The sequence below is a fragment of the Pleurodeles waltl genome, chromosome 5, assembly GCF_031143425.1.
Source record: "Pleurodeles waltl isolate 20211129_DDA chromosome 5, aPleWal1.hap1.20221129, whole genome shotgun sequence".
Classification (NCBI taxonomy): domain Eukaryota; kingdom Metazoa; phylum Chordata; class Amphibia; order Caudata; family Salamandridae; genus Pleurodeles; species Pleurodeles waltl.
In genome coordinates, this window is record NC_090444.1 from 1,100,675,944 (window position 1) to 1,100,700,200 (window position 24,257).

The 24,257-nt window shown below is 43.4% G+C and overlaps 1 protein-coding gene across 4 annotated transcripts in view; it reads right to left on the reverse strand.

The window, feature by feature from the left end:
* The window catches only part of LOC138296303 (uncharacterized), a 619,236-nt gene that overhangs the window by 391,629 nt on the left and 203,350 nt on the right, over positions 1-24,257 (reverse strand). The window contains exon 1 of one of the 4 annotated variants that reach the window (XM_069235315.1): positions 16,576-16,789. The exons of the other annotated variants lie outside the window; for them this stretch is intronic. Within the exon in view, the coding sequence (XP_069091416.1) occupies positions 16,576-16,725 (150 nt within the window). The 5' untranslated portion in view covers positions 16,726-16,789. Of the gene's footprint in view, positions 1-16,575; positions 16,790-24,257 lie in introns of those variants that run through there. 4 annotated transcript variants of the gene reach the window in all.

Sequence of the window (24,257 nt, forward strand, 5' to 3'; positions counted from 1 at the left end):
GAGTGGTCACTCCCCTTTCCTTTGTCCAGTTTCGCGCCAGAGCAGGGCTGAGGGATCCCTGAACCGGTGTAGACTGGCTTATGCAGAGATGGGCACCATCTGTGCCCATCAAAGCATTTCCAGAGGCTGGGGGAGGCTACTCCTCCCCAGCCCTGACACCTTATTCCAAAGGGAGAGGAAGTCCTTTGTTCTGCCTTCCTGGGCCAAGCCTGGCTGGACCCCAGGAGGGCAGAAACCTGTCTGAGGGGTTGGCAGCAGCTGCAGTGAAACCCCGGGAAAGGCAGTTTGGCAGTACCCGGGTCTGTGCTAGAGGCCCGGGGAATCATGGGATTGTCTCCCCAATACCAGGATGGCATTGGGGGGGCAATTCCATAATCTTAGACATGTTACATGGCCATATTCGGAGTTACCATTGTGAAGCTATACATAGGTAGTGACCTATGTATAGTGCACACGTGTAATGGTGTTCCCGCACTCACAAAGTCCGGGGAATTGGCCCTGAACAATGTGGGGGCACCTTGGCTAGTGCCAGGGTGCCCACACACTAAGTAACTTAGCACCCAACCTTTACCAGGTAAAGGTTAGACATATAGGTGACTTATAAGTTACTTAAGTGCAGTGTACAATGGCTGTGAAATAACGTGGACGTTATTTCACTCCGGCTGCAGTGGCAGGCCTGTGTAAGAATTGTCAGAGCTCCCCAAGGGTGGCAAAAGAAATGCTGCAGCCCATAGGGATCTCCTGGAACCCCAATACCCTGGGTACCTCAGTACCATATACTAGGGAATTATAAGGGTGTTCCAGTATGCCAATGTAAATTGGTAAAATTGGTCACTAGCCTGTTAGTGACAATTTGGAAAGAAATGAGAGAGCATAACCACTGAGGTTCTGATTAGCAGAGCCTCAGTGAGACAGTTAGTCATAACACAGGTAACACATATAGGGCACACTTATGAGCACTGTGGCCCTGGCTGGCAGGGTCCCAGTGACACATACAACTAAAACAACATATATACAGTGAAATATGGGGGTAACATGCCAGGCAAGATGGTACTTTCCTACACTTGGTCTTTGTGATGTTAAACTACATTTTACAAATAAGGTGCCATGTTGATATAGATGAACACCAATGAATCGCACTCCTCTACAGTTCTAAATACACTTTATTGGCAACTCGTTTCAATCTGCACGATCTTCTTCCAAGTCATTTTTGACATTCGTGCCCAACTTTCCTTAAACATCACTTCCCTACACCAAGGACAGAAAAAGAGAACAGACCCTCAACCTCTATGTTAGAAGACAGACTCTTCACATATTCACTAACAAATGAAATCTACCAACAAAAATACATGTATAATAATCAAAGTGCAAATGCAGAAATTTCATTATTTCAAACAAGTATCAATTATACACAATAAAATGCAAACATGTTCTCTTTTTTTCGTGAATCAGTCATTTCACACTTTTTTTAACATGATAAATATTCATAACATCCAGGCAAGGTGGGTAAATTTCATCATCTGTATCATAAATCTGCAATCTCTTTTCTTCTTTTTAGTCCTTATCACATAATCTACATATTAATAATGAGTACAAAACCATATCAAAACGAAAAGGAAAAAGCAATTGAAGAAATGATATCATAGCAATTATCTTCCTCATTTGCCCTGTTAAGTTAATCAAATACATCCATACCCTAATCATATTCATGTAATGACAAGTAACACCAATACAAATGTGCACAAAACGTTCTTCATCAGAGTTCAAACCTCCTGGTGCGCGACTATTTAAACGCATAATTTATTTGAATTCCATGATTCTTGGGCCCATATTTATACTTTTTGAAGCAAAACTGGGCAAACGCAGTTTTGCGTCAAAAAGTATAGCGCTGGCTTGCGTCATTCCAGAGCTCCAGCCAGACGCCAAGTTTATGGAATGATGCAGGCCGGTGCAAAGGGTGGGCTAGTGTAAAAAATAAATGACATTAGCCAGGTGTGGGTCGTGGCATGGGAGAAGGGGTTTTTGCACCAAAACATTATGTTAGGCTGGTTAGAGGCAAATAGAATGCCTCAAACCAGCCTAGCGTCATTTTCTGACCCAAAACCATCCATACCACATGACTACTGTCTTAGAAAAGACAGGAGTCATGCACACCACCCCAAAGGCCAGCCCAGGGGACTAGTGTCCCCTGGGCATGGCCATTGCACCGTGTGCCATGCAGAGGGCCCCAAGTTGGGCACCAGATGGCACTTTAATTTAAAAAATAAAAAACTCACCTATACTTACCCTACTTACCCGGATGGGGTCCCCGATCCTCTGGTGTCCCTCTGGAGCGGATGGGGGTGTTCCAGGCCACCAAGTAAACAGAGCACATCACCTTTGCCTTCAAGGCCGCCCACTATATTTAGAGATCTCTGCTAAGCAGGAGGGAATCTCACTGCTATCAGTAGAGCAATCACTGTGGTAGCTCGATTAAAGGCAGTGAAGCTTCGCGGAGTGCAGCACCATGTTTGATGCATTTTTTTTTTCTCCATGAATTAACTCCAAAAGTTTGGCCTATGTTTATACTCTGGTTGCACTGAATTAGCCTAATTTTTGTAACGCTAATTCAGTGCAAACTTAACTTAATATTTATACTTTGACGCTAGACACGTCTAGCTCCAAGGTTATGGAGTTAACTTCATTTTCTGGACGTGAAAATCTAACTTGCATCAATGAGATGCAAGGTAGGCATTTCCGTAGAGAAAATGACGGTATGGCCCTTGTGCCATATTTATCCCCCCATGCTAAAATCTAGCACCGGTGGATGGGGGCCTTAAATAATGGAGGTAAGCTTGCTTAGTGCCATTATTTAACGCTTGGGCCAGGGAAGTCGTTAGAGGACCTGTAGGCCTTTTTTCGTGGTACGAAACCATGGAAAGAGCCTACAGGTGTCCTTCACTGGCCCCAGGGACACCCTCACCCACCCCCAGTCACACAAGGAAGACACCTAGGGATGGGAGGACCCCATCCCAGGTAGATAGAGGTAAGTACGGGTAAGTATATATTTCTGTTTGTGGAAGCACCATAGGGGGGCCTAACTTGGGCCCCACTACATGGCACTGGGTCCAATGGCCATGCCCAGGGGACTTAAGTTCCCTGGGCATGGCCAATGTGTTGGTGACTTAACTGAGACAGGAGTCATGTCCATGGGGTTTTAACGTCAAAAAATGACGATAGTCTAGGCAAAGCCATTTTTTTTGCATCTCCCCGTACTAGCGTCATCCTCTGATGCTAAACCCCCTGATCCCCCTACGCTTCCCCCACCCGGCTAGGATCCTTTTCTATGACGCTAGCTGGGCCTTACCCGCGGCTAGCATCATACCATAAATATGAATCCTGACCGACGTCTTGGTATGGCGCTAGCCGGCAGTAAACTTTTTGACACTGAACTGCATTAGCGCAGTTCAGTATCAAAAAGTACAAATATGTGCCTTTAACCCGGAAGCACTTCTTCCTTTCACGTGGGGGCCATGGGATGATTTCCCTGCCAAAGAACTCCATGCTTTGCATGGTGGTCTCAGGTAGGGAACTCTTGTGACCACTACCCATTAATATGACTTGATGGCCCCCTGATGGATAGGCCATCAATTCAAAGGTTTATGATGGCAGACCCAGAAGAGACCCGCTGTTGGAGATCCAGTCCTTTCCCTGACTAGAGTAAGAGAACCCAAGTTTGCCAGAATGGGAGCACTGTTGATTTAGGGAGTTCCTTCCACTCCAGCAACACAAAAGCGTGATAAATGGAGTGCTGAAACCTTTCAAACACTCACTAGTAACAGATCTGGGTTTAATCCATGGTGCTTTTGCTCACCATGCCACCCCAGTCTTGACCCTCTTCCCAATGGGAACAGTCAAGCCCGTACTGCCAGGCCGGACCTCCCTGGACTGGAAACAAGCATCCTGAGATCAGTTTCAGGGTATCACACTTCATCAGCTAGGCTAGCTTGATTCCAGTGACACAGTGAGCATGGGACCCACGTCGGGCAAACCCTTACTACTGTCTGCAAATATTTGGGCATGTGTGCGCTACATGTCATTTTTAAAAATGCATTTATAATGCACTTGAGTTTGTGGTATTTGCATTTCCTAAATGCCCAATTCGCATTTAGGAAATGTTTGATACATGTGCATTGGAAATCGCAAATAGGAATTCCTTATTTGTGATTTCCTATTTAGAGAATCGCAATTTGCAATTCTCTAAATGGGGTCGCAATTTTAAGGAATTGCTCTTTTTGCAATTCCTTAAAATTGCACTGTAAATGCCTTTCATACATTGTGAAAGGCATTTTTGCATTCACAAACGGACTAATTTTGGGCCAGATGTAGCAAAGGTTTTTCCCCATTCTGTGTCTATGGGAAAAAGTGTTCGTACATATTGCCCTTTGTGATTCGCACCGTTTGCGAATTCAAAAAAGTTTGATACATCTGGCCCCTAGTTGCCATCTTTGTCAACACGAACACAACATGTTAACGAGGGGGAAGGAATGGATTGTCCAACTGCAGACTTGCACATCACAACATCCTTTACCGGTTTGAAAATAATGCAAAGTACACTGTTGAAGCTGCTGGTGTCTCGTACAGTTTTGAAATAACATGCTAGCATAAGGAATAGTCTTCTATATGACAAAAACATCGTGTGTCCTTATTAAAATAAAAAATAAAGATTGGCAACAAAGGACATAATGAATAGTACGTTTAGAGTTTATAACCGTTGATCTATCAGATTCCAGATGGCTTGTACCAACTCCCTATGTTATGATCATTTAGGACATTACCCTTTGAACTCCTAATACAAAGTCCTCAACTGCAGTTCCCAGTCAGCATGAGTAAGATGAAAAGTGTTGCCACTGTTATAAATGGATCAACGCACAGAAAAGGAAACAAATCAAAACGTCGCATTGAAACAAATGTAAAAGAAAAAATAGGAGCAAAATCGTAACACTGACATACAAACAAGACTTGCCCACAAATTAAAATGAAAACAAATACAATTATTAACCAATAACTCGGGACCGAGTAGTCAATACATTTGCACCCATGCCTCCTTTAGGACATCTTTTGTCTTAAAGCCTTGTTCACAATATTGCTAAAAACTGCCCTGCATTGATTTTGTGAGAGACGTGTACCATGATAAGATTTTGGAGTCTTTCCTAAATCAATGTTCCATCTCTGGCATCCATTGACAACTTGGTATCTATTCAATAGTCCTTTTCACTCTACAAGTGTTTCTACCTTGTTGTGTAAACACGTTCTCACCCCCAAATCTCAGCCTGAAGCAAATTAGAAAGATCCCACCTCAAAAATGAAATTTGTATTAGTAATATTGTTTGTTTCTCGAGTAATAAACACCTCACTTTATATTTATACTGTAATAGTGCCTGCAGACGTGCTCGGCTCCCATTCATAATGATGGCACGTGAGATGTCAAGGACAGAGCAAGGGGAAAAGGTAACAAACCACACAAAAGTAGCATAAAAGCTGTAATATGCACAAAGACAGAATTTTAATTCAGAAGACATGAATCAACCTGCAGTAAGCACGCTGTCACTGACGAGTTTTCTACTCAGGACAACCAGAAGCTACATTGAATAAAGTCACCCAGGGGCACAATGGGCATGCATGTCCATTTTATGGACCCCTAGGGGACTTTGACATCACAGAAGTGGCCTAAGGTGCTTGCTGTGCCCCTTCTGTCATACAGATTGTGCAAGAGCACCTTGTTAAAGGCGCACCGCGCATCAGACCAGGGCAGTGCACCCTATGTACAATACAGCCCCTGGGTTATCTCCTAAGTATATCAGAGAGAGCAAAGAGTCTTATGAACTGTTGTAAAATGGCAATCAACAACATAGAACACAAACATAAATTACATTTTTCAGATAGTGAACCTCAAATTAGAGAATGGAAGTCTAATACTATAGACCCATCAGGTTGCTATGGTGCCGAGTGGGCCCACTTACAGACTACACACCTTCAGGGTCCAGAAGTAGCTTCACTACAGAAGAATTGCCATAAGCTACTGCTCAGGTGATTAGGTTCACTAAGGAACAAGTATATTGGGGAGAGCCAGGTAGTTGCAACTCCAGCCACACAAACCTCCTCTGTGTCTTCGAAGGAATCTTTGGGTATATGGCCGGAGAAAGAAGATGAACAAGATTAATTAACTCCAATGTGGTACCTGGTACTATGAGTTCACAACTGAAAGTCGAAAACATCTTGTTGGGAGCACAAGTTGGCCCTGACGTATTGTATTTATTGTTATTTATTGTATGTTAATTGTTTTTCTACACAGTGCTCATGCAGTGGAATGTCATGCTTAAATAAACAATGAAGAAAACAGCAGAGATGGTTCACTAGTTTAAATCTTTAGTTAAACTTCAGGTATAGAAGGCACAAATGTATATATTTTAATGTATCCATATATACAAACTAGTGGTGTGGAAAAAGAAGCCTCTATTACCACGTCTCTTTTTGTCATTTCCAAAAGAAAAAGCGGGTGAGTACATTTTCTTGTGTGATTGTTCCTGACACCTAGGGGAGAGGACCCAGGGGATGCTTTGATGGACTTATTTCTGTGAGGCTGGGGCTTAGTTTCCTCAATTTGGACTTCCAAAAGGAAAAATAAATATTGTTTTATGTTTGTGATTGGAGAGTTACCTATTAATAGCAACACATTACCTCTTTCGATTTTAGCTCTAGACAGCGTACATGCGCTGTCTCGAACTGAGACATGCTGTATCTACAACGTGGCCTTCAGCCCCGACCCCTTCCCTAACCTTCCCATTTGCTGGCACCATTGTCGCTCCATTTTGCAGTATCCCCATTTGTCAAGGGCATGAATAAGTCATGCCTTATCTGCTGTTTAGCCCTCCCCGAGAGCACCAGCCATCTACTGTTTACTTACACAGTGGCTATTTTTTAGTCATTGTTTCAGGACTACTTTTTTATTTTGGTTTCAATTGGTGACCGGTCCCACCACACATTAGTAGTGCTATTGTTCCTGCGCTTGTTTATTTTGGTTTCAATGGGTGACCAATCACGCCACACATTAGGAGCACTTGTGATCCTGTCGCTCAGTTTGTTTCATATGTCTGCTTTCATTTAAGTGTAGGCTTGGATGTTTAACATTGCCGTTTGTGTTTTATGAGCTTCACCATTAAGTCTGTGAGATTGGAAACATGTTAAAGGGATAGTGTTTGCTAAAGGAAAGTTCTACAATTTTGTTCCTGTCGCTCAGTTCTTTCCATATGGCTGTTTCTTTTACGTTTAGGCTTGGATGTTTAACGTTGCCATTTGTGTTTTATGAGCCAACCCACTGAATCTGCCCTCTGTTTGTGCCTCTCTGCCAGTTTTCTACTCGTTTCTTGCCCTCTGTTTGTGCCTTTCTGCTTGTTTCTTGCCCTCTGTTCCTGCCTTTCTGCACATTTCTTGCCCTCTGTCTGTGCGTCTTTGCCCGTTTCTTGCCCTCAGTTTGTGCCTCTCTGTCTGTTTCTTGCCCTTGGTTTGTGCCTTTCTATTCATTATTTGCCTTCTGTTTGTGTCTCTTTGACCATTTACTGCTCATTTCTTGCCCTGTATTTCTGCCTCTTTGCCCATTTCTTGCCCTCTGTTTGTGCCCCTCTGCCGTTTCTGCTTATTTCTTGCCCTCTGTTTCTGCATTTCTGCTCATTTCTTGCCCTTTATGCCCCTCTGCTCATTCCTGCCCTCTGCCTGTGCCTTTCTGCCCATTTTCTGCTCGTGTCTTGCCCTCTGTCTCTGCCTTTCTGCTAGTTACTTGCCTACTGTCTGTGCCTTTCTGCTCGTTTTTGTCTGCTGCTTCTTTCTTGCCCTCTGGTTGTGCCTTTCTGTTCATTTGCTAATTTCTTGCCCTCTGTGTGTGCCTTTCTGCTAATTTCTTGTCCTTTATTTGTGTCTCTCTGCCCATTTTCTGCTTGCTTCTTTCACTCTGTTTCTGCCTTTGTGCCATTTTTCTTGCCCTCTGCCAACACTACAAAGCAAAAGGCATGTTTTGGCGCTACATTTTCACCAATCACTTACTATATATACATCGTTTATATAAAGCATTACATTCTGTGTTTTCTTATGAAGCCCTTTCAAATGAAAAGTTAGCTAAAGGTACGAATTTGGGCAGACGAGCCATTATCATTTTTATTAGTTATGAGCCGTGGCCATGGTATATATATCTTAAGTGATTTATCAATATATTATTCTTCAGCAAAAACTAATACCATACAATACCCGTAGGGGATACATACCTAAAAACTGTAAGCCAGGTAAGGCTATTCAAAAACCGCAAATATGACACATAATGAAAACAAGTTTATTGAGGGGGGAAACAGCACTTTTCGAGGCTGTATAAAATTAAAGTTGATGTGTGCTGGATTTGGACACACGTATTAAACGTAATTGTGCTGAATCTAGCTATGTAACCCGTAGAAGCCATCTTTTATTGTGTCTTATTAATGCACTAATGAGAAGCCATCACCTCACAGTGAGGTCAAGGTTGTAACTGGCACTGAAACAGCAAATTTGAAATGTGCTGTGTGCGTAGAGCATTGAGAGGCCGAGCGCTACATTTAGATACATTTGAAGGACACTAGCCCTTGGTTTCATTATTTCGCATCTCCTGCTAATCTTTTAGGATGAGCTCTTGTGTGTAAACTGAATTATACTGTGTACTGTACACCTGGAGGTTTTCCTTTAAATGTTTCTATGGAAAATGCTGCTTTAGCTTTTCTGAGTGGATTTCCTCCCTCTTTTGTGACCAAAGTTGCAACCCCTGAGGAAGATTTGTCTCTTATTTTAAAATGGGTTCCTGCTTTTTTGTGGCCTCAAGTGATCCCAGGGGGGGCGCCAAATGCTGGCCAAAAGAAAAATTATACAGATAACATGCCTTTGTTTTAAGCAGAAGCATGTTATTGCAGGTTTAAAAAGGTAACAGTACTTCACTGCAATGTTTAAATAGGTTTAGACATATTTAAACATTGCCATCTTTCTAAAATAATTGTGAAAAATTCTGAGGGGGGGCCCAAAGATTTTTATTTTTCAACTGGGGGGGCGCGGCATTAAAAAGTTTGAAGACCACTGCTATAGGGTAATGAATTAGGAAGTATCCCAAGTATTGATCCTGTTAAGATAGCTCATGAAAAAGCTCCTCGCCTACCCTAATATCCTCCTGTCCTTAGTCTGAAGTCTTATTTGTGCATTATTAGAACAGGTACCCTTGTCTCCATCTCTAGAATTTGCAACACCTTAATTGTACCTATCAAGAAGCTTGGAAATGAAATGTAATGCTTTGTGGGGTATTTGAGAGCTCTACATTCTGTAATGTTGCCTATTTTTTCTGTTGTCTCGAATTTGGCAACTATTTTGCTTGTATATGGCACTCTGCTATTTCACCGTGGTCGATTTGTGTTTTGCATTGTTTTACACCCGATACATCTTGGAAGTCAAATGTTGTATGCCTTTACATTTGAACATTGCCAGCTAATTCTGACAAGGCTTCACCGTCTGTATTCTCCCAAGTCCCGAAATAGGGTCTTATTTCCATCAAATTCCCTGCTGGTTCCATTCCCACTCAACATTTGGATTACTTGGTGAAGGAAGTTGGCTCTGTATGTGCTATTTCAAAGTAAGGAATAGCATGCACAGAGTCCAAGGGTTCCCCTTAGAGGTAAAATAGTGGTAAAAAGAGATAATACTAATGCTCTATTTTGTGGTAGTGTGGTCGAGCAGTAGGCTTATCCAAGGAGTAGTGTTAAGCATTTGTTGTACATACACATAGACAATAAATGAGGTACACACACTCAGAGACAAATCCAGCCAATAGGTTTTGTTATAGAAAAATATCTTTTCTTAGTTTATTATAAGAACCACAGGTTCAAATTTAACATGTAATATCTTGTTTGAAAGGTATTGCAGGTAAGTACATTAGGAACTTTGAATCATTTCAATTGCATGTATACTTTTCAAGTTATTCACAAATAGCTATTTTAAAAGTGGACACTGCAATTTTCACAGTTCCTGGGGGAGGTAAGTTTTTGTTAGTTTTACCAGGTAAGTAAGACACTTACAGGGTTCAGTTCTTGGTCCAAGGTAGCCCACCGTTGGGGGTTCAGAGCAACCCCAAAGTTACCACACCAGCAGCTCAGGGCCGGTCAGGTGCAGAGGTCAAAGTGGTGCCCAAAACGCATAGGCTTCAATGGAGAGAAGGGGGTGCCCTGGTTCCAGTCTGCCAGCAGGTAAGTACCCGCGTCTTCGGAGGGCAGACCAGGGGGGTTTTGTAGGGCACCGGGGGGGACACAAGCCCACACAGAAATTTCACCCTCAGCGGCGCGGGGGCGGCCGGGTGCAGTGTTAGAACAAGCGTCGGGTTCGCAATGGAAGTCAATGAGAGATCAAGGGATCTCTTCAGCGCTGCAGGCAGGCAAGGGGGGGCTTCCTCGGGGAAACCTCCACTTGGGCAAGGGAGAGGGACTCCTGGGGGTCACTTCTGCAGTGAAAGTCCGGTCCTTCAGGTCCTGGGGGCTGCGGGTGCAGGGTCTTTTCCAGGCGTCGGGACTTAGGTTTCAGAGAGTCGCGGTCAGGGGAAGCCTCGGGATTCCCTCTGCAGGCGGCGCTGTGGGGGCACAGGGGGGACAGGTTTTGGTACTCACAGTCGTAGAGTAGTCCGGGGGTCCTCCCTGAGGTGTTGGTTCTCCACCAGCCGAGTCGGGGTCGCCGGGTGCAGTGTTGCAAGTCTCACGCTTCTTGCGGGGAGTTTGCAGGGTTCTTTAAAGCTGCTCCTTTGGATAAAGTTGCAGTCTTTTTGGAGCAGGTCCGCTGTCCTCGGGAGTTTCTTGTCGTCGTCGAAGCAGGGCAGTCCTCAGAGGATTCAGAGGTCGCTGGTCCCTTTGGAAGGCGTCGCTGGAGCAGAGTTCTTTAGAAGGCAGGAGACAGGCCGGTGAGTTTCTGGAGCCAAGGCAGTTGTTGTCTTCTGGTCTTCCTCTGCAGGGGTTTTCAGCTAGGCAGTCCTTCTTCTTGTAGTTGCAGGAATCTGGTTTCTAGGTTCAGGGAGAGCCCTTAAATACTAAATTTAAGGGCGTGTTTAGGTCTGGGGGGTTAGTAGCCAATGGCTACTAGCCCTGAGGGTGGGTACACCCTCTTTGTGCCTCCTCCCAAGGGGAGGGGGTCACATCCCTAATCCTATTGGGGGAATCCTCCATCTGCAAGATGGAGGATTTCTAAAAGTTAGAGTCACCTCAGCTCAGGACACCTTAGGGGCTGTCCTGACTGGCCAGTGACTCCTCCTTGTTATTCTCATTATTTTCTCCGGCCTTGCCGCCAAAAGTGGGGGCCGGGGCCGGAGGGGGCGGGCAACTCCACTAGCTGGAGTGTCCTGCGGTGCTGTGACAAAGGGGTGAGCCTTTGAGGCTCACCGCCAGGTGTTACAGCTCCTGCCTGGGGGAGGTGTTAGCATCTCCACCCAGTGCAGGCTTTGTTACTGGCCTCAGAGTGACAAAGGCACTCTCCCCATGGGGCCAGCAACATGTCTCTAGTGTGGCAGGCTGCTGGAACCAGTCAGCCTACACAGATAGTCGGTTAAGTTTCAGGGGGCACCTCTAAGGTGCCCTCTGTGGTGTATTTTACAATAAAATGTACACTGGCATCAGTGTGCATTTATTGTGCTGAGAAGTTTGATACCAAACTTCCCAGTTTTCAGTGTAGCCATTATGGTGCTGTGGAGTTCGTGTAAAACAGACTCCCAGACCATATACTCTTATGGCTACCCTGCACTTACAATGTCTAAGGTTTTGCTTAGACACTGTAGGGGCACAGTGCTCATGCACTGGTACCCTCACCTATGGTATAGTGCACCCTGCCTTAGGGCTGTAAGGCCTGCTAGAGGGGTGTCTTACCTATACTGCATAGGCAGTGAGAGGCTGGCATGGCACCCTGAGGGGAGTGCCATGTCGACTTACTCATTTTGTTCTCACTAGCACACACAAGCTGGTAAGCAGTGTGTCTGTGCTGGGTGAGGGGTCTCTAGGGTGGCATAATACATGCTGCAGCCCTTAGAGACCTTCCCTGGCATCAGGGCCCTTGGTACCAGAGGTACCAGTTACAAGGGACTTATCTGGGTGCCAGGGTGTGCCAATTGTGGAATCAAAAGTACAGGTTAGGGAAAGAACACTGGTGCTGGGGCCTGGTTAGCAGGCCTCAGCACACTTTCAATTCAAAACATAGCATCAGCAAAGGCAAAAAGTCAGGGGGTAACCATGCCAAGGAGGCATTTCCTTACACTTGGTTCTTTCCAATCTTTAAGCCAGTGCAGATGTGATTCTCTGGATATACTCACTCAACTACTCAAGAAAGGGCAGAAACCCTTAAACGTGAAATTGCTGTTTTTCCTTCCCCATGAGTGTTATGTATGTCATGACAGTTCGGCAGCAGAAAGACATTTGTCACAGGCAAGCAATTTTTTAAAGGTACCATATCCCACTTCAGTATCTCATATGCCCATGTTTAGGGATGGCTGGTTGTTGTTGCTAAAGGATTTTAGGCTATGCAGATATTGTTAACCCCCTACACAACCTCACCAAGGAAGACACTCCTGGTCCTTTCCCTTAGTCCAAGAAAGTGGAAAACATGTTTGCCTTTTGAAAAGAGTGCTGTGCTCAGCTCACGTTATGTTTGCCTGATTATTCAAAACTTTTCATATTTGTACTGTCATGAGATAGGGTTTTTTTGGCTCTCAGGATAAAAACTCTGGTTCATGCTGACAACAAGAAACCCACCGCCTATTATTATTTTGTTTGGATCCTGTTGCTGCTGGGTTACTTTCATGTTTACTTGTGGGGGAGACTGATGCCCACTTGGTTGAAGTGTCTGAAAATATTGTGTTGGGGTCTACTCTCTTAGTTGCTGTTCCTCATGTTGCTGTTGCCATCTTGTTTACTAGTAAAAATGTCTGTTAATGTCTAGATTGCCAAAGTATGAAATTTTACTTCTACCTGCCTCTCGTATCACTCTTGTATTGTGTTCTTTGTTGAAACTCATTGTTGCCCATTTGCCAAGTTGGTAAACCTCATGATTTTTCTATCACCACCGCCCACTCTGTAAATCGACCTTAAATTTACATTGATAATAAACTGTGATATTGTGTTTTTATTTAAACGATTCTGCTTCAGAATCAGTAATGGAAAACTGGTGGCAAGTTACACCGTATGTACACAAAATGAAATAGTGAAAAGTAGGTGCTTTAACTAGGTATACGCTGCCCAGGAGGAAGAACTTGCTCGCCTTACTAGTCTTTTCCTGAACACAAAGCAGACTGTCAAGCATTTTCACTGGTTCAGAGTATGTCTTTGGACTACCCACAATTAGGTCAGTTATGGCTATGAAGGGGTGGCACAACTGTGAGTACACCAATTAATTATGTCAGATGTATGATGAATCTGCTTGATGCTTTGCATCTTCCAAAAGAGTTAGCTGAGGTAAAATGTGCTGCCCACCAGTCATTGCAAGACAGAGGCCCTTATTACGATGAGACCGCCAGGTTCACGGTGGTGGTCGGACCACCGCCAATGCAGCAGTCCGAGCGCCATATTACGACCATGGTGGTCGGACCGCCAGTACCGCCAGGATTAGTCGTCCCATCGGTCTGGCGGTCATGGCAGTCCTGTAAGCAGCGCTGCCCTGGGAATAAAGACTTTGTTCTCCGCCAGTGATTTCAGGCTGGCAGAGAACGGGTGCAGGGGGCTCCAGGGGGGCACTGCACTGCCCATGCACTTTGCAGACAGTGAACATTGCAAGGGTGCTGGTGCGCCTTGCGCACTACAGCATTGGCGCCAGCTCTATTATGAGCCAGAGACAATGCTGAAGGCCGTTTCCCGCTGGGCCAGCGGGCGGAAACTGAAGTTTCCACCCCCTGGCCCAGCAGGAAACTCATAATGGGCCCTGAGGGAGGCAGCCATAATGGTGGCAACCTCCCGTTGGAATTTCGGCAAACTGGCTTTTCCGGCCACCGAAATCGTGATGAGGCCCAAAGTGTCACAGGGTAGTGTTCTTGTAGATTCTGCTGCTATGCAGGAAGCCTTTGTGTTTCTTACCCCTGATCCCGCTATGCCCCTGCATTATCTTGCCTTTCAAGAGGAGCAAGCACCAAAGTATTCAAAGTAGATTGGTAGTTAGCCTGCGTGCCTCATACACCAGGACAAACTGTGGCGATCAAAGTATGGTAAAATACTGGGCACCAGAATGCTGTAACCTAATCATGCTCATTACTATCATTGAATCAGGGTATACAAAAACAGAATAATACTTGTATTTCAATATTAATTGGTTTGCTTCTCATTCTCCTTACGTGGCATACCATTATTGTTGCTCATATACTGTCAGGCAAAGGCATACAGTATTGGCAAAGGTAGATTAAAGCTTTCGTGAAATTAGTATAATGCACATTAATATCAGTTGCTCTGCACTTGATCCACGTGTGCATAGACTGAGACTAAACAACTTCATTTGAAAAGCGTTTGCTATGATGTGTAAAAGAGTATTTTCCTAGCTTAGGTAAACTAGACTTCACTTAGGTCTTGATGCCATCTTGTTAAAAATGGTTGCTGTATCATGATGTTCATTCTGAGTTCTGAGATGTGATTTGGTTTTTCTGTATGACACTGTTCTCAAAGGGCTGGCTAAAATGAGGCCCATTTGAAACATTTTCCAAGATCCTTCTGCTTGCACTCTGTACCACATTCATTCACAATGGTTTTCTGTTGTTTATGTAAGTAGCTTGTTCTAGTACCTCCAGATGGCATTAGACCAGAAGGAGCAAATCAATTTTCATGTAGTAGGATACTGCTGAGGAGGAGCAATGATCATCCATGCTGACTTTGCATTTTCTGTCATTTTTATGTGATACTTATAGATGTCAATTGGTACTCCATCTGGGCCTGGAGCTTTCCCACTCTTACTGGCGTTTATGGCATCAGTGACCTCGCTTAAACTGAATGGTGGATTAATAGGCTGGAAGTCCACTCTATGGGCATTTGTATCTAGAGATGAGTTTTCCGAAGAATATATTTTGGAGAAATGGGTAACCCACTCGTCTTTCGTGATAGCTATTTCAATACTTGGTGACGTGCCATCGCCCAAGAGAGGAGAGTTCACTATCTTCCAAAATCTGACATTATTATTTTGGAGGCTTGCATTGCAGAGAGTATTCCAAGCCTCATCTTTTTAAAAAAAAAATCCTGGTTTTTATAGCCTTTTTGTACTCGTATCTAAGAGTAGTGAGCTTGTGCTTATCAGGGTTTTGTCTGTGTAGGTACTGTTTGAGTTTCTTATGAGCCCGTGTGCATTCGGTATCGAACCACCCTTTGTTTCCCTGCGACAACACCCTCCAAATAATCCCTGGGTCAACTAATGTCATGCAGATCCCTACACTCTCCCAAATTGCACCAGTTGCTTCCAACAATTAAATATAAACACCTAGTCAAGACGTCTTTTGAGTTATTGAAAAAGCGCCTAACCCAAGTGGAGGAAAAAGTGGAGTCAATACTTAATCTAGTGAAGGTTCGCTCTTTAGGAGAATGTAAATTCTGGTGTGGGACTATGTCACCGCAGTATTGAGGGATTGTAGGGGGCTGGGCCTAGAATCCGAACCTTCACTAGATTAAGCATTAACTCCACTTTTTCCTCCACTTGGGTTAGGCACTTTGTCAATAACTCAAAAGACGTCTTGACTAGGTGTTCCAAGGCAATAATGTACTCTAGGGTGTTGGTTTTTGCCTTGACTATAGTTCGAGAGATCTTCTGACAGGGTTTCGTGTTGGCAAGATTAGTTTGAGATTGTTCCATGGATTGAACTCCAGTGTTGCCATGTCTGCTTGTTTCAGATGGCTCGTGACTGGGTGCTCTGCCCTTTCAGACTGCTTTAGGTTTCCTTGTGCGTTTGGGTGGAGGTGGAGAATCATCAACATCTGAAATAGTCTCATTTAGATAGTGGATGCATCCATTTTGGCCCTTTAGTTGGACTCCGCTTTGTCTGAGTTTGAAAAGCTAATGCTGGCGATGGGGAGTTATTATGATTAAATAAAGATTCCAATGGGCCCTTCTGAGTTAATATCCTTTCCTCAACGTTATTGATCTGCTTGTCGATAGCACCCCTTGCTCCTGAGATAAATTTTAATACTGAGGAGTGGTCTTTGTAGGAGGAAGTATCTTTTGCACTAGGTTTCTTCCTCTCACCCATTTTCTGGCTATATGTTATAGGCTCAGGGGTTCTTCAAATACTACTCTAGAACATTTCTAACCAGTATCTAAAAACTAGCAAACATACACAGCATGGACAATCTGTACCAATCAGCACTTATTACCTGGGATGTACAGCCTAAATCGACACAGGTGTTATGACAAATGTTTAAAAGCTGAAAGTCAAAGACAAAATGTAAGGGGCCTTGCCAAGTTCCAAGTAGTAAAACTGTTGGTGAAAATAATCTGTAATACTATGCGCCAGTTCACTCATCAACAAAACTCAAGGAGCGAGAGTACCTGCCTAAATTCCAATTGAATGCGCGTTGTCCGGACCTGATGTAGCGGTGAAGATTTCAGGGGGGGGGGGCCCAGCCCGGCCTCTTCTGGTCGATGACGGGCGAAGGACGGGCCCGCCCTTGGCCCGGGCGCCGCACGCGCGCGTCCCATGAAGGTGGGAGGGCTGATGGCGCATTGAAGCGTTGGTGAGGCTTTTGCCCCGCACCCAAATCGCGTTGCCGGGGCTCTGAGTCCCCCAGGGGAAGTCTCCTGTTTCCCGTTAGGCGTGAGGGCTGGTGGCGCTTTGAAGCGCTGGTGAGGCTTTTGCCCCACCCCCAAATCGCGTTGTCGGGGCTCTGGGTCCCCTGGGTGAAGTCTCCTGTTTCTCGCTAAGCGGGAGGGCTGGCGGCACTTTGAAGCGCTGGTGAGGCTTTTGCCCCGCCCCCAAATTGCGTTGTCGGGGCTCTGGGTCCCCCGGGTGAAGTCTCCTGTTTCCTGTGAGGCAGGAGGGCTGGCGGCGTTTTAAAGCGCTGGTGAGGCTTTTGCCCCGCCCCCAAATCGCAGAGCCGGGGCTCTGGGCCCCCCGGGTGAAGTCTCCTGTTTTGTGTCCTTAGAGCCGGAGTGGCAGCTGAGAGCTGACAGCAAGGAAACACATTGACAACTCTTGGGCCCTGTCGTCTCGTATCCCAAATACTGGAATGCCACTTCTTGAGTCATTTCTTTCTTATTGAGTATATATTTTTGAACAACTGTATTGGCTCTTGTTGCAGGACACATTGCCTCCTAACTTTCAGGTTACCCCCTGTACCAGATCTATGGGCAGTGGGCACGCCACTGACATATAGATTTTCTGGAGGGTCATGCTGTTCTTGGTTGATTGCTGCTTAAGCCTCACTGTGATTGCGTGCAGTATTGAGAGTTCCTAAAGTTCCTAGTTTACCTATTATGGACGTTGAGACGATTTCTCCTGAAGTGTTTGTATCAGCTTTTGTTTTGGGTTTGCACCCAGGGCTTTCCTTTTACATTCTCACATTCAGCAGAGAGTAATGTGCTGACAAGCTAAGAGTATTGAGATACTTAAATATGGCAAGTTCTGTAGTGACTGGTTTGTTGCAAAGCACAAAAAGGTCAAAGAGAAGTTGATGATTGTGCTGTCAGAGCAGATCCAGAGAAACAATAAGAATTGTACAGGCAGAAAGTTCTGGCATGAATGTAAAATGGAAGTTTTGGCAGGTAAGGATGCAAGAAGCTGAGATGAGGAGTGATATAGTGCAGATGCAAAGCCAAGGTAGGGGTAGAGGGTTTGTGAATAGTTCTGCAACAAATGTGAATGCCAATTTGCTAAACAAGAGCACTGCTTGTCACATCTGTGGAAAAATTGGGCACTGGAAGTGAGACTTTAGACAGACCCCAGATCGAGTTCAAAATTAGTTTGTTCCCCAATGCAGCAAAATGCAAATCCAATGCAGGCACAATTTATTACCCTAACCCAACAGACTTTTATGAGAAATGCACAGAACTAGGGGCAGCTCCATACAAACATGCTCATAGGTTTAGTGTTGCAACAAAACATATGAAACAAAGTGCCATATAAGCCAGGGTACCAACAGAAACCAGTGACACTGGGAAATGACTTTCCCCAGTTTTCACCGGATGGGACAAATTCACAATAATGGTGTCTGAGGGGGGAGGAGGATTGCATGCTTGGTGCAGTCCTAGATGTAGACCAGAGTGGGAGATATGCAGATGGTGAAGTGAAAGGGCATCCCATGTCATTCTTGATCTTTACCGGTGCTATCTGCTCTGCATTTCGTTCCTTGAAGGGCCCAAACCTACCCCTCTCTGGAAGAGAAGTATACATTGTAGGAATAAGCAATAAACCTATTATTAACCAGGTTAAAATGGGATCCATGAAAAACAATCATTAATTTATATTGTGTGATTGAGTCCTTCAAATTTACTCTGCCGGGTCTTGCTTTCCAAGAAGAATTGTGTGATTCATTGCACTCTGGATGGTGTTGCAATTGGAACTCAAGATGAAGATTCAGTGTTTAAAATAAAATCACAAGCGCTAAGACTTCTGCTGGTCCCAGTTCTTACAAAAGATGACTTGTGTCTTGATTTAAGAGACACATGAAAACGAGATATTTTTGACTGTAAATGGAAGGAAATAAAATTGATGAAAAAAAGTGCAGAACCAGTCAGAATATATGTCAAGCAGAAGAGGGAATAAAACCCATTATTGAGAAAATGTTAGAGCAGGGTATTCCACAAGAGGTGCTTGGTAGCCCATGCAACTCTCTGGTGATGGGCAAAAAACAAAACAAATGCAAAGTGGAGGTTGGTCGAAGACCTTAGTAAAGTTAATAAAAGTGCAGTCCCTTGTTATCCGTCAGTACCAAATCCTGCTGTGATTTTGTTTCAGGTTCCGGCAGATGCAGAATTGTATACAGTCACTGACTTATGCCAAGCATTCTTTTCTATTCCTGTTCTTGAGAACAGTAAATATTTTTTGCCTTCTGGTTCCACAATCGACTTCTCTTATGCTGTTGTATCCCACAAGGATGAACAGAAAGTACCTTGATCTTTAGTCAGATTCAAAAGGAAGATTTGGAAGGTTTGCAGCTGCCCTGTAATTGAGTGCTCATGCATACCTTTTGAGGACATCAAAGACACGAGGACTGCAAGTTAGATACAATAGCACTTCTACATTATGTTACTGACAACGGTCACAAGGATTCACCTACAAAATACAGTTCTGTAAAAAATAAATGAATTACCTTAGTCATCATATTGAGAAGGGTCAAGGAAAGTGTTGAAAGAACTAATTTCTGAAGTCCTGAATAGACATCTTCCAAGTGAGGGAAGTGAGGATGTTTTTGTAAATAGGCTGGCTACAGTTGCTGGAGGATTTTAAGCTTTTCCCTGACTGTGGAGTCTTTACTAAGGCTTACTCACAGTGACACAGAGGTTCTAGTACCATCTGACAGCAAATGCATCAAAGCCTTCTGAGAACTCAGAGAAAATATTTGCAGTGCATCTGCTTTCCGAATGCCTGATTATGAGAAGGAGTTTTGCTGTTCTTGTGCAAAAGCATGGTGAGGTATTGCTTCCTGGTTGTTTGAAGTCGAGCTGTTTGCCTTTCAATTGAGCAGAGCAAGGGAAATGTTATGGATCATACCCTCATTGTGGTTGTCCTTCATTCAGTCAAGATTTTGCTGACCAGTACTAAAGTCTAGGGGCAGATTTCGAACTTTATTTGTGCAGGGCAGCTCAGCACATCACCTTGCTGCCCTGCCCTTCATCAAAGGAAAATGACATGATGCACCATATTTACAGAATACGGTGCATTCCTGTCTTTTCCCACTGCACTGGAGCACAATGGGCTGCCTAGAGCCAGCACAGGCACCCTTGGACTGTGGCGCAAGGGTGCCTGAGTTGCATGCAGGATTGTTTTTGCGCCGGAAGGGGCACCTTCCTGCACAGTAACAATCCTTGGAGGCATATTGCTCTTCAGAGTATGGGTGCTCCCACGCAACTCTGATGGAATGCCTTCCCAGGGCAAAGTCACATAACGCAGCAATTTGCAGTGCATTGCGTTAATCCAGGTTTATGAAGCCACGCAGGGCCATGCACAGTGGCCTTGCATGGCTTCATAAATCTGCCTTAGGGCTTGCATCACTCTTGCACCATGCAACACAGTGTTGCATGGTACAAAAGTGATGCAAAGAGACTCATAAATATGCACATTGGCTTCTGCATCAGCTGTATTACTAAGTATGAACTGACATACTGGCAGCTGAAAATATTTCACTTAAACGTTATAATACCTAAATCCTGCTATGTTGCTTCCAAAAACAAGCAATGATGAGATGATGATGAAAACCCTGACCACAATTGTATTAATGTGACTTATGTACCAAACTAAGATCAGCTGTCAGAGTTGTTCCCTTAGAAATGGCTGATCTCACGTTGTTTGTTGATGGATCTTGCATGAGAGACCATCTAGGAGTACTGAAAATGCTTATGCAGTCTGTCCAGTTCTGAAATTGTAAATGGTTGAAGTATCATACTTGCCTGGTGTACGTTCAGCACAAGTAACAGAACTAATTGCTCTGACTAGAGCCTGCTGTTTTTCTAATGAATTGAATGTGAGAATGTACACAAACAGCCAACGTGGATTTGGGCTGGAGTTGTACATGACTTAGGATAATTATGGTCAGAAAGAGGCTTCGTGACATTCGCTAGTACCATTATCCTAAACTGTTCATGCATTTTGGAGCTGTTAGAGGGTATTTAACAACCAAGGGAGGTATCAGTTGTAAGTGTGTTGCTCATAAGTATAGTCACCATCAGTAATCACTATTCTGCCCAAGTAGAGAAAATATTGCGATCTTGGAAGTGTAACTGTGTAAATCAAATGAGCAGAAGCAGACAAAAGAAACTGAACAATGTGAAATTGATGTTGATCTAAACATTGATAATGCAGATAATGTGAAATGCTTTTGCTGAATCCAATACAGGCAATACGTCTAACATTACAGCATAAATGTGAATGTCCAATCACTGGCCTGGCTATTGCTGTTCTGCTTATGTAGTATGCTGTAGGTATGCGCTCTCCCTTCCCACTGACTTTCAAAGTTAATGCAAAAGAGAGATTTTAAATAGTGCTCAGTTCTATGCAATTCTGTTTCCAAACAATCACATTGGTCTTTCCATGAAGGAGAGGCTGCAAGCATGCAACGTTGCACCTGCACCTCTCTTTTAGGAATCAATGTTTTCATGTGTGATATTCCATTGCATTTCATTTAACTAAAGCATACCTACAAGTACCAGAATGCATATATGTATATATAAAGCAAATGCACAGGGTGTACATAATACCGATTGCCAAAGCAGGCACCAACACTCAACTGCTAGGCTTTTCTCTTACCTTTCAGAACGTCTACCTCATAACCAGGGCCACTGGATTTATGTGGCAGGAGAGGGACAAATTATGCAGCACATTTTGTGACATTATTACTTCATTATTTCATCATTTTTAAACTTTGTAACACTGCATGTGCCTTGGTTGCGCCTCATCAATATCAGTTTAGTACCCCAAAATACCAATACGCAACAGAAAAGTGGCCAGTCTAGCTTTGCAAAGGGCCCTGTACTGCACTGCAACACGTGTTGCTGCATTTTTAGTAACTTTTGAACTGTTGGAGCTAGAAACAATTTTTTTTGTTAAAATCTGCAGAATATGTGGCAGCTGCTAAATTATGTGGCAAATGCGGCAAATCTATAATCACACGAAAAATCACAGTGGCTGCACAATCACATAATTCCAGTGGCCCTGCTCGTAACTGACCAACTCATTTACAGTTCTGCATGCTATCAAGCAGCAAGGATGACTGCTAAACCGTCTATGTATAATTGTGGTATAAATCATCCTTACGACAGGGGCCTTTTTAGTCCAATAAATTATTCTAGAAAACCGGGGCCCCAGTGGCTTTTTTGTTATTTCCTGCTATTTTCGGCCTTTTGCTCAATGGTTAGTTTCCCAGAAAATATTACATCATGATTTCCATTTGAGGAATGTATTGTCTAGTCTGCCCACCTTGAGGTGATACAAGTGAGCATCCTAATTCTTGAAGTGTGCGTGACTGGACAGATAGGCAACACAGGTGGCTGTATACATCCATGTACCCGTCAAATCAAGTGGAAGGAAGGTATATTTTCATAGATTAGAAGAAATATAAAGAATTTTCTATCTTTATGGAATGTTGCAAGATGCATGTTAAAAAAATGAATGGGCTTACTATACTAGAAGGTGGAGTGAGATAAACTTATGGTGTAATATATTTACTTTAAGCAAAACTGAACCACAGATCTTTACATGTTAGGTTTTGACTAAGGAATGCTTTATTTTAACCTGAAGTTAAACAAGTAACTTTACAAAGTAGGAGCACGTGTTTACATGTGGAAAACGTACATCATATCAAAGAACTGACTAACTGGAAACTCATGTCTAGAAAAAACTGTCCGTCTTTGAAACTTATATCCCCCTCTGTCTCGCAGGCGAACAAGGCGGTACTAGATTAAAGGTATACAAGTTTAGATTTTCTTCACTTGGTCAACTAGTTTGCAGGGAAAAAACCTATTTCAATCACTTTTATATTACTGCAATATATCCAAATAAAGGAGACGCAGGGGCAAAAACGCAGTTGTCTCAGGTAGCGCTCAAATCAGAGCTGAACCTGCCATAAGCATGCAACACAGATGAGGAGGAAATCTTTGGTTGGATCATTTGACTGTCGTGAATCCAAAATGGAAAACACATTTGCTACAAAATAATAACCAAGAAACGCCATAAGCCGAATTTATAGACGTTGATAAGAATCGCTGCAATAGAGGCAGCATGTGTGCCTTATTGTCGTAATGGAGTAAACTGGAAATGCATATTTTCATTTTGTTAAAACAAAATAATTCAACATATTATGATAAATAACACCATTGACTATGTCTAGAAAATCATGGTATTTACAAAAATAAAAGTAGAAACAGTAACAGTGATATTATTAGTTTAATAATAATAATTATTTTTAATAATAATAAGGTAAAAAAAACACAAATATTGTATTTACATTGAAACAAATTATCTTACAGTAAAATAGAGGGTCAACAGTGGGAGATAGAGAGATCAGAGACAACAGTGAGGGATTGGTGAAATAGTGGGATTCTGAAGGGTTGTTACCCAAAAAAAGGTCCCAAAATTACAAAATGGGCAAAAGATGAAAAGCTCGGACATCACAGTGAGGTGGTGTAGAGTGAATTCGGGGCGTTTTGCTCGAAATAAAGGATAAACGGTGGCACAAAAAAATTAAAATATAATATTTTCAGATATTGGTGTTATTTTTATTTCGGAATTGTAGTTTTAACACATTCAGTATTTTATCATTACCATTATTATTCATATTTTGAAACAAATTGTATTTGTATTATTCACATAAGATGTGTGTACAGTAGGACATTGTATAAATATCAGATTAAACCATGGTCGTAGTGATCTGATATATCACTAGATGCAGGTTAGCCAGTGGCTGGTCCTTCTAGACTCCAAACATTTTAGTGCTACGCCCCCCCAAGTTGAAAAATAAAAATCATTGGGGCCTCCCACAGAATTTTTCACAATTATTTTATAAAGATGGGAATGTTTAAATATGTCTAGACCTATTTAAACATTGCAGTTTAGTACTGTTACCTTTTTAAAAATGCAAAAACATGCTTCTGCTTAAAACAAAGGCCTGTTATCTGTATAATGCTGCTTTTGGCTAGAGTCTGGCGCCCCCCACCCCCCATCACTTGAGTCCCGCCCCCCAGTTTGAAGACCTCTGGTCTAGAGAGAGGGTGTGCAGATGGTGACTGCTAACAACAGTTCCCATCTACAGAACTTCTTGATAAAACAAGGGCTTTAAAGCCAGTGCTGTCCACAATGCCTAGCTGCCTCTCATCTTCGCTGACACGAGAGTCAGGTAGCCAGACGCTATTCAAAGGAACACATGCGCTAATGTGATTGTGCTAAACAGCACTTACATTTTTGTACACCCCCTGATCAGACTAAAGGCAGACCTAGCGCCAGCCCTGGCCTGTAGTTTTCAGGGGTCTTAGGATTCACTAATGTCGAGCAGCAGCATCATATTTTCAAGTAGTCCCGGGCG